The sequence below is a fragment of the Petromyzon marinus genome, chromosome 47 (genome assembly GCF_048934315.1).
Source record: "Petromyzon marinus isolate PM22_M1 ecotype Great Lakes invasive population chromosome 47, UKy_Petmar_22M1.pri1.0, whole genome shotgun sequence".
NCBI classification, from domain to species: Eukaryota; Metazoa; Chordata; class Hyperoartia; order Petromyzontiformes; family Petromyzontidae; genus Petromyzon; species Petromyzon marinus.
Genome location: NC_133713.1, coordinates 9506560 through 9522851, shown reverse-complemented (window position 1 = coordinate 9522851; position 16292 = coordinate 9506560). Strand labels below are relative to the sequence as shown.

The following is a 16292-nucleotide window of genomic DNA, read 5'->3' as shown; positions in this document are numbered from 1 at the left end:
TTGCTACGTGAATACTGGCACAGCGGAACACGTCCTGAAGGGGATAGTGGCTGATGGAAGAGTTCTGGTGGGAGAATAGCAGCGAAAAAAACCCCACTAAACTATTTAAATGTTACCAGGTAAGGCCCACTGAGCTATGTAGTTATTCTTTTTTTTTAAATAAGCGACCTGGCCACGAATAGTAACTCGACAAAGTGGCTCATCATCGTGTGGACATTTGTAGCAGCCAAATAATCTAGACACGTTTCTAAACGTGGAGGATAAAAAAAATCCGGATGACCCGCAGAAAATCCACGCTAACTCCAAATAAACAACAGGCGTCAGGATCGACACCACGACCTCCTGCGTACCAGGCGAGTTAGTTAACATCTCCTAGCCACCGTGGCAGCCCCTAAAGGAGGGAGCACTTTCAAGAGGACGACGACCGTGAAGATTGAGCAGAGATCAGCCGGTGAATGGGAGCGAAAGAGCGTCGTTCACAGCGTTGGTGAGGCTTGCATCCAGCAGTTGATAGACCAAGGCTGATGATGATGACGACTCCGACGCGCTGCCGTCGGAGTCGCGGTCAGACGCTAAGAAAACCACTCGCGATGAACTTCTAGAGTCGAGCCGAGCCACGTGTCATCGCATCTGGGAATGGCTCCTTGGCAAGAGGAACCCCCACCCCGTCTCGACTCCAAAGGCCTCCCTCCCCCACCCGACTCTTGAGGTGGCCGCCTCGCTCAGCAGGAGGAGGAACGCTGGGGTCGGCATCGCTGAATATCTTGGGTCGCAATCAGGGGCGGCCAGTGCCGGATTATCGTAGTAGCACAAGTAGCTACTACATGTGGAGCTACACATGTAGTAGCTACCACATGTAGTAGCTACACATGTAGTAGTAGCTACTACGACATGTGGAGCTACACATGTAGTAGCTACGCATGTACAGTGAGGGAAAAAAATATTTGATCCCCTGCTGATTTTGTACGTTTTCCCACTGACAAAGAAATTATCAGTCTATAATTTTAATGGTAGGTTTATTTGAACAGTGAGAGACAGAATAACAACAAAACAAATCCAGAAAAACGCATGTCAAAAATGTTATGAATTGATTTGCATTTTAATGAGGGAAATAAGTATTTGACCCCTCTGCAAAACATGACTTCGTACTTGGTGGCAAAACCCTTGTTGGCAATCACAGAGGTCAGACGTTTCTTGTAGTTGGCCACCAGGTTTGCACACATCTTAGGAGGGATTTTGTCCCACTCCTCTTTGCAGATCTTCTCCAAGTCATTAGGGTTTCGAGGCTGACGTTTGGCAACTCGAACCTTCAGCTCCCTCCCCAGATTTTCTATGGGATGAAGGTCTGGAGACTGGCTAGGCCACTCCAGGAACTTAATGTGCTTCTTCTTGAGCCACTCCTTTGTTGCCTTGGCCGTGTGTTTTGGGTCATTGTCATGCTGGAATACCCATCCACGACCCATTTTCAATGCCCTGGCTGAGGGAAGGAGGTTCTCACCCAAGATTTGACGGTACATGGCCCCGTCCATCGTCCCTTTGATGCGGTGAAGTTGTCCTGTCCCCTTAGCAGAAAATACCCCCAAAGCATAATGTTTCCACCTCCATGTTTGACGGTGGGGATGGTGTTCTTGGGGTTATAGGCAGCATTCCTCCTCCTTCAAACACAGCGAGTTGAGTTGATGCCAAAGAGCTCCATTTTGGTCTCATCTGACCACAACACGTTCACCCAGTTGTCCTCTGAATCATTCAGATGTTAATTGGCAAACTTCAGACGAGCATGTATGTGCTTTCTTGAGCAGGGGGACCTTGCGGGTGCTGCAGGATTTCAGTCCTTCACGCGTAGTGTGTTACCAATTGTCTTCATGGTGACTATGGTCCCAGCTGCCTTGAGATCATTGACAATATCCTCCCGTGTAGTTCTGGGCTGATTCCTCACCGTTCCCATGATCATTGCAACTCCACGAGGTGAGATATTGCATGGAGCCCCAGGCCGAGGGAGATTGACAGTTCTTGTTCTTTTGTGTTTCTTCCATTTGCGAATAATCACTCCAACTGTTGTCACCTTCTCACCAAGCTGCTTGGCAATGGTCTTGTAGCCCATTCCAGCCTTGTGTAGGTCTACAATCTTGTCCCTGACATCCTTGGAGAGCTCTTTGGTCTTGGCCATGGTGGAAAGTTTGGAATCTGATTGATTGATTGCTTCTGCGGATAGGTGTCTTTATACAGGTAGCAAGCTTACATTAGGACAACTCCCTATAAGAGTGTGCTCCAAATCTCACATGTAGCTATACATGTAGTAGCTACGCACGTAGTAGCTACACATGTAGTAGCTACGCACGTAGTCGCTACACATGTAGTAGCTACACATGTAGTAGCTACTGCATATGTAGCTACACATGTAGTAGCTACATATGTAGTACCTACACGTAGTAGTAGCTACACATGTAGTAGTAGTAGCTACACATGTAGTAGTAGCTACACATGTAGTAGTAGTAGCTACGGGCTCCGCACTTTCAAGGGCCCCGCGCTAAATGCTTTCAAGCTATCAATTCCGGTTCAGTGATTCTGCACTTGCTCTATTACTATAGTACTATACCGCCTTCAACTTTTACGAACGACTGGGTGTTTAAGGTTAGCGATTTGCTGGATTATCTGGCTGTATAGCAAATGAAAAAATACAATTACTTTACTGTGCAAGTTAAAACTTTAGTGGTTTAATATATACGTCGAGCAAGCCATCTGGCTACCATGAGAGATCCGTTCATGAGGCTATCCACATATACAAACACAGAGACAATTTCAACCGAGAAGGTGGATTATGGCTTAGCAATCATTGAAAGGATTTGATAAACCATTTCGGAACTTAATTGTTCACGCTTACGGTGGCTTTCAGACCGCATCCATGATTTTCGTCTCCCCCCTCCTCTTTTCTGAACATAGATGGACTCGTCCATCTGAATAACTGCCAAATCGCTCTCCGTGGTGCTAACGTTAAAAAAACGCCACTTTTTTCAAATTTTCTTGCTGTGGTTTTCACACCTGATGATGATTGCTTGTGTTGCAGTCGAAACGTCGTGAGAATTTTATTGTGTTCATAATTTGTATTATTTTATTGTTTCCCTTCTACTTGACTTTACCGAAAGAACCAAGAATATGAATCCCTGCAGTCACGAAAGCTTTAAATAACAATTAACGTGTTTGTTGTTGTTGTTATTTAGGGCCCCTTTACAACATCATGCTACAGGGCCCGCACGAGCTTAGTCCGGCACTGGGTTCGGTCGCTTGACGAGCTGCCACCAACTGACGGCCCCCAGGGCGGACCGAGTAACCGGCGCCCTCACCCCCGAACCACAAGGGCAAGATCTAGGCTGAGGTTGTTTTTTTTTTTGCGAAGTGGGAAACACGTTGCCTCTATTTTCCGTTCAATGATTATTTTTTTTAGTGTAAGCGTATTATTTTAAAACAGAGGCGTAACTATTCGCCCTTTGTCCGTCTGTCCGACCAATACGCTCTCAGAAATGTCAAGAAAATAATTACAATTCATATTCCATCTGTACACGCACGGGTATTGAAATAATGACATCTTCGTTATTTTATTCGTATTTTTGTTTCATCCCCCCCCGTAGAATTTGGCGCCCCATTGCAACCCTGCGCATTGGGTGACCGCCTCGTTCACCTGCATGGACGGGTGACCGCTCCGGCTCCCGATCGGGCCCTCGGTCGCCCGTGGCGACATTTCTAAACGTTTAAAAACGGCCCGCGAAATTCCCCGCTTGGAGCTTATGCTCAATTCTTTGGTACCGCTGTTTGTTGTCTACTTTGTTGTCCTGTCCCCCCCCCCCCGCCAGCCCCCCACCTCACCTCCGATGAGCGTGGTTGGCCACGTACGGTGCGAAAGAAGTTCAACGTACACGGCGAGCCTAGCGGTCGTCGTTCCCTTCTGTGAGAACTCGGCAGGACACCTCCTGAGAATCAGGAGACTCTCCTGAGGGCGCCGCGGTGGCTTGGAGATGTTGACTACCTCGCCTGGTATGCAGGAGGTCGTGGGTTCGATCCCGACCCTGACGCCTACTGTATTTTTGGAGTTTGCGTGTCTCTCTCTCCTCGTGGTCGCGTGGATTTTTAAATCGCGTCCTCCAGATTTTCCCTCCACATTTAGAATCAACAGCATGCGGTCAGAGTATTTGGCTGCTATAAATTCCCACGTAATGATAAGCCACTTCGTTGAGTTATCATTTGTGGGCTGGTCGCTTCTGAAAATTAGCTACATCGTAGCTCAGTGGGCCTTTTCTGGTAACATAAAAAATAGTTTTTAAGAAGCAAACGTAATGATGATAATGACAATAAAACTGAGTTCTCAAGTGGAGTGAGTTAATGGCCTCAGCCTGCTCATCAATAGCTGCACACACACATACGCAGAACATTATCACGATTAATAACATTTTGTTCGACAATTTAATTCGGCTCCAAATTCTCCCTCTCTGCGATTTCAAAACGTCGGTCCGTAACCCTCACGGCACGGGCATTAGGGTTGGGGCACGGCGGGTGGCAATGTGCCGCCCCCTGCTGTGTCAGCGAGTCGTCACTTGATGAAGGGGGCCTCAGACGTAGTTCTGGGATATCCGCTTCCGTCGGCCTTTCCCTAGCACGGAGGGCGCCACGGTGGCTAGGAGATGTTAACGACCTCGCCTGGTATACAGGAGGTCGTGGGTTCGATCCAGACCCTTACGCCTGCTGTATATTTGGAGTTTGCGTGTCTCTCTCTCATAATCATGGTGGCTTGGAGATGTTAACTTCCCCGCCTGATACACAGGAGGTCGTGGATTCGATCCCGACCCTGACGCCTGCTGCTGTATATTTGGAGTTTGTGGTGTCTCTCTCTCATCATCATCATCACGGTGGCTTGGAGATGTTAACTGCGTCGCCTGATACACAGGAGGTCGTGGGTTCGATCCCGACCCTGACGCCTGCTGCTGTATATTTGGTGTTTGTGTGTCTCTCTCTCCCTGTGGTCACGAGGATTTTTCTTCGGGTCCTCTGGTTTTTCCCTCCACATGCAGAATCAACATCATGCGTTGAGAGTAATTTGGCCGCTATACAGTTCTCCGTGACGATAAGCCACTTCGTTGAGCAATCATTTGTGACAGCCAGGTCGCTTGAGCTGGAAACCTCAGTGGGTCTTTCGGTAAAGTCACGTAGAAAAGTTTAACCTATCTACGTGACTTTACGGAAAAGACCCAAGAATACGAATTCCTGCAGTCACGAAAGCTTTAAGTCAAGATATAGTTTATAGTTTAATTAGCTGATTGTTTTTCAACTTCTGCTGAAATTATGCACTCCCAGAAGGCCATGGGTGGCGGAAGAGGTGGGTGGGGCTGGCGCTGGGTTGCGTTGTGAGAGGTCCTCTTTACTTTCTACAATAACACGTGGAGACACGGACTCAGAGGTCAAGGGACAGTCCCCCTCCACCAAACCTACCCCCCAACGGCTACTTCTTCGCCGGCTTGCCATTGGCCGCCTTGCCGTGCCCTCCGATTGGCTGCTCGCGCCCCGCTGCCATTGCCTTGTTGTCGTGATGCTGGCCTCCCATTGGGTGCCCTCGCTCGAAGGTGTAGCACTCGACCCTGTCGTCGGGCGAGGCGGTGCGCGCGGCGACCAATCGGAAGCCCTCCCTGAGGACGGTGTCGATAAGCAGGCCGAGCACGTTCACCCCATTGGTCAGTCGTCGCTGATCGGGCTCGATCGACACGTACCTGGACGAAGAAGATTAACAACAACAAAAAACCGCACGCGACTCAGCAGCAGCAGCAACAACAACAGCAACAACAACAGGAAAACAAGAGGCCCATGACTCACCTTCGAATGGCCTCACGCAAATCTTTAAACGTCCACACTGCGAAGACGCCAGGCGGTCACGTGGTATGCCAGGCGGTCACGTGGTATGCCAGGCGGTCACGTGGTATTTTCACCGTGAAATAAACGGGCAGCATTTTACCCGGGGCGGCCTGCCGGATTCGAGCGGCGACATCTCCGGCGCCACGTGTGACTCGCCGCTGCTGCTTGTACGCTGGTCACGATTTAAAACATTTCATTTGACCACTTGTTTAAGGCCCACTGGAGCTGTAGGGCTATTTTTATTTCAGAAGCGACCACAAATGCTAGCCCGACGAATTGGTCTATCATCACGTGGAAATGTGCAGCAGCCAAACACTCGAAACGAACGTTGTTTCTAAATGTATGAAGGGAAACAAACCCCGGAGGACCCGGTTGAAAAATCCACACGACCACAGGGAGAGAGAGACACACACTGCAAACTTCAAATATACAGCAGCAGCAGGCAGCAGGCGTCAGGGTTGGGATCGAACCCACGACCTCCTGTGTACCATGCGAGGTAGTTAACATCTGCTAGCCACCGTGATGATGATGATGATGAGAGAGGGACACCACAAACTCCAAATATACAGCAGGCGTCAGGGTCGAGATCGAACCCACGACCTCCTGTGTTCCAGTTAACATCTCCTAGCCACCGTGGCGCCCTGAGCCGGCGTGACCAACAATTTCCCAAGCTCTGCGGTCTTTTATATATGAGGGTGTTATCGGCTAATGAAGGGGCGGTTTACACGTGGAAGTAAACCGGAGCACACAGAGGAACGCCACGCGTGTGAGGGCTGCAACGCGCCATGCATCACACAGACGGGACACGAGATGCGATCCACCAGTCTCTTTTGTTTGCTGCGCCGCCTTCTCGTGGCGAGCCAGGGGCTCGGGGTCTCCTCGACGCCCACGTGGCAGGGAGATTCACGGCCCTTGCAGTGTGCGGTGACCCACCGAGCCTCGCTGGTGCCACCCCGCAGCGCTGGGTCACGGGCAGCCACAGCCACGTGCCGAGGAGTGGTGCCCGCACCACCACCACTGACCGTGATAACCGCAATGGCGGACGTGTCTTGTTGTCCACAGGACTTCGCTGTGGAAGAGAAACCCCCCCCCCCCCCCCACTATCGACCCCCCCTCCCACTATCGACCCCCTCCCCCCCCCACACTCATCACGGTGGCTAGGAGATGTTAGCTATCTCGCCTGGTATGCAGGAGGTCGTGGGTTCGATCCCGAACCTGAAGCCTGCTGCTGTATATTTGGAGTTTGCATGTCTCTCTCTGTCATCATCACGGTGGCTCGGAGATGTTAACTCCCTCGCCTGGTATACAGGAGGTCGTGGGTTCGATCCCGAACCTGAAGCCTGCTGTATATTTGGAGTTTGTGGTGTCTCCCTCTCTCTCATCATCATCACGGTGGCTAGGAGATGTTAACTCCCTCGCTTGGTGTACAGGAGGTCGTGGGTTCGATCCCGACCCTGACGACGCCTGCTGTAGTTTTGGAGTCTGCGGTGTCTCTCTCTCTCTCGCCGTGGTCGCGTGGATTTTTCTCCGGTTCCTCCGGCTTTTCGCTCCACGTCTAGAATCGACATCACCACGCGTTCCGAGTCATTCGGCCGCTATGCATTTTGCCACGTGACGATAAGCCACTTCGCCGAGCTATCGTTTGTGATGTCCAGGTCGCTTCTGAACAAAGAACTACGCAGCTCAGTGGGGCCTTACCACCTGGTAGGATTAAATAAAAACTAATAGTTCATAGTTTAACTCAGGGGTGGAGAACGCCCGGCCCGCGGGCCGTCTAAGGCCCGCAAAATCATTTGGTGTGGCCCTGCCAAGGCAACCGCAGGCGGGACTCGAAATTCAATAAATCTAGGAGAGCAAACCTGGAAAAGCAGTTGCGAGTAGCAGCAACATCGTCAACGCCAGCTAACATCATCACACGCCTCGCCAAAGAGAAGCAGTCCCGGCCCATCACATTAGGGGCGAGTAAATGAAATGTTTGACCAAAATGTAACAGGCGAATTTTTTTTAAGTTGATCATTTTGTATGGCCCGCGAATGATGTCATAAACATCCAAATGGCCCCTGGCAGAAGCAAGCTTCCCCACCGCTGGACTTTAACAGTTCAGTGAATCTCGCGTGGTTGCGGCCGAACCTCACGAAGCTGGCGCCAGTGGAGGACGGTGCGGGGCCGCACTGGAACACGAAGTCGTGGTGCGAGGGCCTCTGCAGAGCCACGCGCTCCAGGCTGGCGGCCGGGCCCGACGATGACCACGTGGGAGCGGCCTGCAGCGGCCACCCGGCCCAGCTCTGAGAGCGGGGGGAGCGGGAGGGGTGGGGGGGGAGCGGGGGGAGGGGCGCAGAGATGGAGGCACACGAGTGAACACAGAGGAAGGTCGCAGAGTCGCGATGTCCTTTGTTATGTTGAACTTCTTTCACACCGTACGTAGCCAACCGTACCCCTAGGGACGGCTCTGCATGCAGTGAAGGTGCTCATAACTGAGCAGCAGATGGCTTACAACGCAGGGTTGGCGAGTGGGCTCCTGTAATTATCAGGTGGATCTGCTGCTGCTGCAGCGGTACTGTTGTGACAGCTGCTGTTACCTGGTGGGTCGCCTGTTGGTGTTGCTACAGGTGCTGCTGCTGGTGCATGTGGTGCTACTGCTGCTACTGCTGGTGCAAGTGGAGGTGCTGCTGGTGCATGTGGTGCTACTGCTGCTACTGCTGGTGCAAGTGGAGGTGCTGCTGGTGCATGTGGTGCTACTGCTGCTACTGCTGGTGCAAGTGGAGGTGCTGCTGGTGCATGTGGTGCTGCTGCTGCTGTTGTTACCGGGTGGTGCTGCTGCTGGTGCAAGTGGAGGTGCTGCTGGTGCATGTGGTGGTGCTGCTGCTGCTGTTACCGGGTGGTGCTGCTGCTGGTGCAAGTGGAGGTGCTGCTGGTGCATGTGGTGGTGCTGCTGCTGCTGTTACCGGGTGGTGCTGCTGCTGGTGCAAGTGGAGGTGCTGCTGGTGCATGTGGTGCTGCTGCTGCTGTTACCGGGTGGTGCTGCTGCTGGTGCAAGTGGAGGTGCTGCTGGTGCAAGTGGAGGTGCTGCTGGTGCATGTCGTGCTGCTGCTGCTGCTGCTGTTGTTACCGGGTGGTGCTGCTGCTGGTGCAAGTGGAGGTGCTGCTGCTCGTGCTCGTGCTCGCTGGAGACGTGGACTCGCTCCGCGAGCTCGAGCACGGAGTCGGCGCGGGAGCCGAAGACGCGGAAGAAGGCGGCGCCGCCCTCCTGCAGCGAGAAGCGGACCTCCAGCAACTCGGCTCGCGACGCCGCCTGCGACGGGGAGACACGGGGAGACACGGGGACGCAGAGACACGGAGGCATGAAGACACGGGGAGGAGGGGACACGGGGAGACAGAGACACGGAGGCATGAAGACACGGGGAGGAGGGGACACGGGGAGACAGAGACACGGAGGCATGAAGACACGGGGAGGAGGGGACACAGGGAGACAGAGACACGGAGGCATGAAGACACGGGAAGACACGGGGACGCAGAGACACGGAAGCATGAAGACACGGGAAGGAGGGGACACGGGGAGACAGAGACACGGAGGCATGAAGACACGGGAAGGAGGGGACACGGAGAGACAGAGACACGGAGGCATGAAGACACGGGGAGGAGGGGACACGGGGAGACAGAGACACGGAGGCATGAAGACACGGGAAGGAGGGGACACGGGGAGACAGAGACACGGGAAGGAGGGGACACGGGAAGGAGGGGACACGGGGAGACAGAGACACGGAGGCATGAAGACACGGGAAGACACGGGGACGCAGAGACACGGGGCGTGAAGACACGGGGAGGAGGGGACACGGGGAGACAGAGACACGGGGCGTGAAGACACGGGGACGCAGAGACACGGGGAGACAGAGACACGGGGAGGAGGGGACACGGGGAGACAGAGACACGGAGGCATGAAAACACGGGGAGGAGGGGACACGGGGAGACAGAGACACGGGGAGGAGGGGACACGGGGAGACAGAGACACGGGGAGGAGGGGACACGGGGAGGAGGGGACACGGGGAGGAGGGGACACGGAGGCATGAAGACACGGGGAGGAGGGGACACGGGGAGACAGAGACACGGAGACAGAGACACGGGGAGGAGGGGACACGGGGAGACAGAGACACGGAGACAGAGACACGGGGAGGAGGGGACACGGGGAGGAGGGGACCCTAACCGAGTGGGCTGCTGCATCAGTTACATCTTGCCCAGTCTGAAGTGTCACGACGTCTGCGCGGTGATGCAACACAGCCACCGCCTGGCTGACAACGATGTTGCAGATGATGGTGATGACGATGATGGTGATGACGGTGATGACGATGATGGTTATGATGGTGGTGATGGTGCTGACGATGACGGTGATGGTGCCGATGGTGCTGACGATGACGGTGATGAAGGTGATGACGATGATGGTGATGACGATGATGGCGATGACGGTGATGATGCCGATGGTGATGATGGTGATGGTGCTGACGATGACGGTGATGGTGCTGATGGTGCTGACGATGACGGTGATGATGGTGATGACGATGATGGTAATGATGCCGATGGTGCTGATGATGATGATGATGGTGCTGATCGTGCTGACGATGATGGTGATGATGATGGTGATGACAATGATGGTGCTGACGATGATGGTGCTGATGATGATGGTGCTGACGATGATGGTGCTGATGATGATGGTGCTGATGGTGCTGACGATGACCAGGGAGGGCCCGCGCCCACCTCTGCCTGCTGGATGGCCCGCACCAGTGCGTGCAGCTCGTAGAAGGCGGCCTCGCGGCCCAGCGAGCGCAGCTCCGGGCCCTGCAGGCCGGGGCTGAGCGCCCCATCCCGCAGGAAGGCCAGCACATGGCGGAACAGCGTCCCGTCACGGTCCACAAACAGCGGCTGCTGCTGCTGCTGTCCTCCTGATCCCTAGACACAGCACAGGGCAGAGATGGACAACAGAGATGCTACTGCTGTTGTTGTTGCTGTCCTCCTGATCCCTAGAGACAGCACAGGGCAGAGATGGACAACAGAGATGCTACTGCTGCTGTTGTTGCTGTCCTCCTGATCCCTAGAGACAGCACAGGATCAGAGATGGACAACATACATGCTACTGCTGTTGTTGCTGTTCTTGCTGATCCCTAGAGACAGCACAGGGCAGAGATGGACAACAGAGATGCTATTGCTGTTGTTGTTGCTGTTCTTGCTGATCACTAGACACAGCACAGGGCAGAGATGGACAACAGAGATGCTACTGCTGTTGTGGCTGTCCTGATCCCTAGACACAGCACAGGGCAGAGATGGGCAACAGAGATGCTACTGCTGCTGTTGTGGCTGTCCTGATCCCTAGAGACAGCACAGGATCAGAGATGGGCAACAGAGATGCTACTGCTGCTGTTGTTGCTGTCCTGATCTCGAGAGACAGCACAGGGCAGAGATGGACAACATAGATGCTACTGCTGTTGTTGTTGCTGTTCTTGCTGATCCCTAGACACAGCACAGGTCAGAGATGGGTAACAGAGATGCTACAGCTGTTGTTGTTGCTGTCCTGATCTCGAGAGACAGCACAGGGCAGAGATGGACAACATAGATGCTACTGCTGTTGTTGTTGCTGTTCTTGCTGATCCCTAGACACAGCACAGGTCAGAGATGGGTAACAGAGATGCTACAGCTGTTGTTGTTGCTGTCCTGATCTCGAGAGACAGCACAGGGCAGAGATGGGCAACAGAGATGCTACTGCTGTTGTGGCTGTCCTGATCCCTAGATACAGCACAGGGCAGAGATGGGCAACAGAGATGCTACTGCTGTTGTGGCTGTCCTGACCCCTAGATACAGCACAGGGCAGAGATGGACAACAGAGATGCTACAGCTGCTGTTGTTGCTGTACTGATCCCTAGAGACAGCACAGCGCAGAGATGGACAACAGAGATGCTTACTCTTTGGTTCTATTGGGTAAAGTCACGTAGGTGAAAATAAAATAATAAAAAATCACGACGTTTCGGCCACAACACAAGCGGCCTTCATCAGGTGAAGGGACGAGACTGTCTGGAGGACAGCGCTGGAGTGGAAGAAGCCACGCTTAGATCACGACCTTTAAGCTGTGTGAGAAAAAAAGACCACGTGCCTTGACAAAGGAATTAGCATATAATTTATCATTGAAATGGCTCATTGAAATAGCTAAGTTAAAGTATACACATCCGACGAGGTATCCCTTGACAAAGCAATCAGCGCTGCTTGACAAAGGAATTAGCATATAATTTAGCATTGAAATGGCTCATTGAAATAGCTAAGTTAAAGTATACACATCCGCAGAGGTACCCCTTTGTCAAGGGGTACCTCTGCGGATGTGTACCTCTGCAGATGTATACACATCTGCAGAGGTACACATTTTCAATGAGCCATTTCAATGCTAAATTATATGCTAATTCCTTTGTCAAGGCACGTGGTCTTTTTCTTCTCACACAGCTTAAAGGTCGTGATCTAAGCGTGGCTTCTTCCACTCCAGCGCTGTCCTCCAGACAGTCTCGTCCCTTCACCTGATGAAGGCCGCTTGTGTTGTGGCCGAAACGTCGTGATTTTTTGTTATTTTATTTTCACCTACGTGACTTTACCCAATAGAACCAAAGAGTATGGATCTTAGCAGTCACGAAAGCTTTAAATCTAGAACAGAGATGCTACTGCTGCTGTTGTGGCTGTCCTGATCCCTAGAAACAGCACAGGGCAGAGCTGGGTTACTGAGATGCTACTGCTGTATACCAGGCAAGGGAGTTAACATCCCCTCGCCACCGTGGCGCTCGCTAACTGGGGTCTTCGCCACCGACCTGCCCATGGGTGCCGCGATGCACCAGGCGGGCGAGCAGCGAGTCCGGGTATCGCGTGAGCGTGGCCATGGAGGAGGAGAAGTTCGTGCCGCCGACGTTCAGCACCACCGGGTGGACAGCTCCGGACTCCGACATCACCTAATGGGTGAAGGGGTGTTCAGTGGCCTTCACGTGTGCCCTACCGCCTAGAGCAGTGGCTATTACCCCCCCGGCACGCCGCCCTTTGTTGAATTTAGTTTCATCCGAGTACCCCGCTTGCCCGAAATAAATGTACGAATGAACGAACGTCAATATTTTCACCCAATTGTTCATTGTGTGAGCTGTCCCTACTCGCTAGGAACAGCAGGGCGAGTAAACAAGAAACATTCAACGGACGCTGTGCACGCGTGAGCTAATTTGCTCGCTGGATACTCTTGAAAACCAACATTGTTAAAGATCACCAAGTTTAGAAAGGTATTTAATATCGTTCTAGGTTAATAAAGTATTAAAGCTTTCGTGACTGCATAAAATTACTCATTGGTTTTTTCGGAAAAGTCACGTATGTAGAAATACAATAAAATTATATTAAAACAAAGATCGCTTGCGTTGTGATCGAAACGTCGTGATTGTTTTTTTTAAAATATAATTTTATTGTATTTCTGCATACGTGATCGTTCTAGGTTACCATATGGATGTAAAGTTTATCGTCGTTATTTTATATTGGCGGATTCATACGGCGTGATTATTCACAAATGACTATCATGTGCGATAAAATTTCACTCGTTTAAGTTACCTCACGTACCCCCCGTGGGGCATTGCCACGAACCCCCAGGTGTCCGCGTACCCCCGTTTGAGAATCATTGCCTTCGTGCACCTGTGGGTGCTTGTGAATGTTGGATTCAGCCTCAAATGAGTACCGAGTGCGGTGTGTACACATCGCCTATAGCGAGACAAAGGCGGTCGGGCGTGACGCTGGCCACCCATGCCCATCGTGTGCCGTACAGGCCTTTCATAGGTGCTACTCGCGATCAGCACTTGCCCCAACAATATGTGCAAGCTATACGGGGGATTATCTAGAATTGAAGTTTTCGTGACTGCAGGGATCCATACTCTTTGGTTCTTTCGGTAAAGTCGCGTAGGTAGAAAAATAAAATAAATTAAATCACGACGTTTCGATCGCAACACAAGCAATCGTCATCATTATTTTATACCTACCACGTGACTTTACCGAAAGAACCAAAGAGTATACGGGGGACCTTTGTATTTTTTTGTAATTGTGGGGAGCGGTGGCGCAGTGGTCAGCACAGTGAGCTCCGAACCGTGCCACCTGAGTTTGATGCAAGCTCACAACCAATTATAGCGACGAATATTTGAACCGGTGCTGGGCCTCCCCTAGGTCGACTCGGCTTTAAAAGAGTGCCCCGGTGCAGTGAGTATACATCAGCACTGGGGAGACAAAGGAGGGTCGGGCGTGGTGCTGAGCCACGCATCCCCTCGTGTGCTGATGCTGCTCGCTAACAGCACTTACATTTCAACATTGCCCGCTTCACTCATCCGCTGAAAGCATCTCAAGCATTCACAACACCACCCCAGACTCGCCGATCCCATCCCTTCTGGGGTCACGCTGCTGCTGTCACCATCCTAGAGTTACTTTTTTTTCATTTTACCAGGTAAGCCCCACTGATGCATATAGGTGTTTTTTTCAGAAGCGAACTGACCACAAATGATAGCTCAGCGAAGTGGCTTATAACGTGGACATGTCTAGCAGCCAAATTCTCTAAACGCGCGTCTCACCCATATCCAGGAGAACCATGCTGCCGTGCCAACAGAGTGGAACAACGCGCGCGCCCAGAATAAACACCACCTACTTCGAGACCCAAACATCATCGCACCTCCTTCTGGCTTTGACATTCGTCCTCTAAGGCACCGGTTTGACCATCAACCGCATCGCAACATCAACGGGCCGATACGCACGTCTCTTGCATCAATGGGAAATTAAAGACAGCCACAGAGGAGTGCGATCGTGGCCATGCAACCCGCACTACGGATCTAAAATAACCTCACTCGAGTCCGCGCTCCTTCGACGGAGGAAGGATAGCAACACGACACGAACTCTCTCCTGGAGCCCTTTCATCGCGGCGAGCAGACCTCAACAATGGCATGACGTGCCAATCAAGTGTTGTTTCATTTATTTATTTGACCAGGTACAGTAAGGCCCACTGAGGTTCGCAGCTCTTTTTCAGAAGCGACCTGGCCGCGACTGACAGCTCAACGAAGTGGCTCATCACCTGGAAATTTATGGCACCATAAAAGACACTGAAGCAGCGTTCTTCACTACTTTTATTATCGACATTTTCGCCGATAAGACATCATCATCGTGAGGGTGCCGCCACACATTTGCACCCATTCTTGGGTTTGTGGCAGCAGCGCGATGATGATGATGGGGTGGTGCTTTCACTCTTCGTGTATTGTCAGGGGCCGCCAGTGACCCGCGGGCCTCGTAACGAAGAACGCCGCTCGGTTTATAAACGTGGAGGGGGAAAAAAACCGGAGGACCCGGAGAAAAATCCACGCGACCACGGGGAGCGAGAACATTTAAACCCCAAATATCCAGGGTCGAGATCGAACCCACGGCCTCCTGCGTACCAGGCGAGGTAGTTAACATCTCCTAGCCACTGTGCGCAGGAACCGAACCACCCCAAAGGTCCCTCGACATCTATAACTCCACGTCGACAATTTCCCCCCGCGCGACTATGAGCACTTAGCGATGACCCTCCTGGACAAAAATTCTGCGGTGCTCGGTCAAAAGCAACAACGACTACCGCGATAACCCGCCTGGCCGTACGCAATGGAACGATTCGTACAGGGATTCAACCAAGGCCGTAATAATATTTATGGGGGGGGGGGACACATCCCCCCCAATATTCAAATATGCTCAAAATGTCCCCCCCCAATATATTGCTATAAAATAGATTTTGAAATAGATTTCTGTTTATATGATTGTGGTTATGGTTGTACTGAATAAATCCCTAATCTCTGCCATTACATACAATGAAACAAGAAAAGGTAAAAAAGAAAAACAGGGCAATGTAAATACAATAACACTATTAGACATTGTTAAAAAGAAATAAAAAGTCAATCACATGTGTTAGTGATTTTTTTTTTACATTTTAGGCAGGAAATTCTTTTCAAATTTAGATTTTTTTTCTGGGGAGGGGGGGGGGACTCCCAGACCCCCTGGAAGATTTGGTCCCCGCTAATGTTGACTCCATGGCTACGGCCTTGATTTCGGGGCGAAGAGGACTCACCGAATTGAAGCGTCAACACCCCGCTGACAATCGCAACGTCTGCTGCTGATCCGAGCCGCGATCGCCGCGATCCACTTGCTCGACCCGGAACCTGCTCGAGGAACGTCGCGGCTCTCGATTGAGTGTCCCGGTGGAAGTGAATGCGACCGGAAGGAAAAACTAAAAAAAACCCGAAAGTGACAATTATGACCAAGCACCTCTCAGCCCCGCACTCACAAATCGCCACGGGCGAGCTCCTACGCCGACTCACGCAGTCGCAGGCTGGGTGATAAATGCA

General features: G+C 52.0%; 1 protein-coding gene across 1 annotated transcript; it reads right to left on the bottom strand.

Annotated features, from left to right (window-relative positions):
* Nucleotides 1–4441: 4441 nt before the first annotated feature.
* KCNRG (potassium channel regulator) lies at nt 4442–12863 on the bottom strand. The gene is made up of 5 exons (XM_076074278.1): nt 12729–12863; nt 10645–10836; nt 9068–9187; nt 8026–8180; nt 4442–5753 (listed from the first exon to the last, which is right to left on the bottom strand). Exons 1-5 carry the CDS (start codon nt 12861–12863, stop codon nt 5489–5491), a joined length of 867 nt encoding a protein of 288 aa, XP_075930393.1. The 3' UTR covers nt 4442–5488.
* Nucleotides 12864–16292: the final 3429 nt, after the last annotated feature.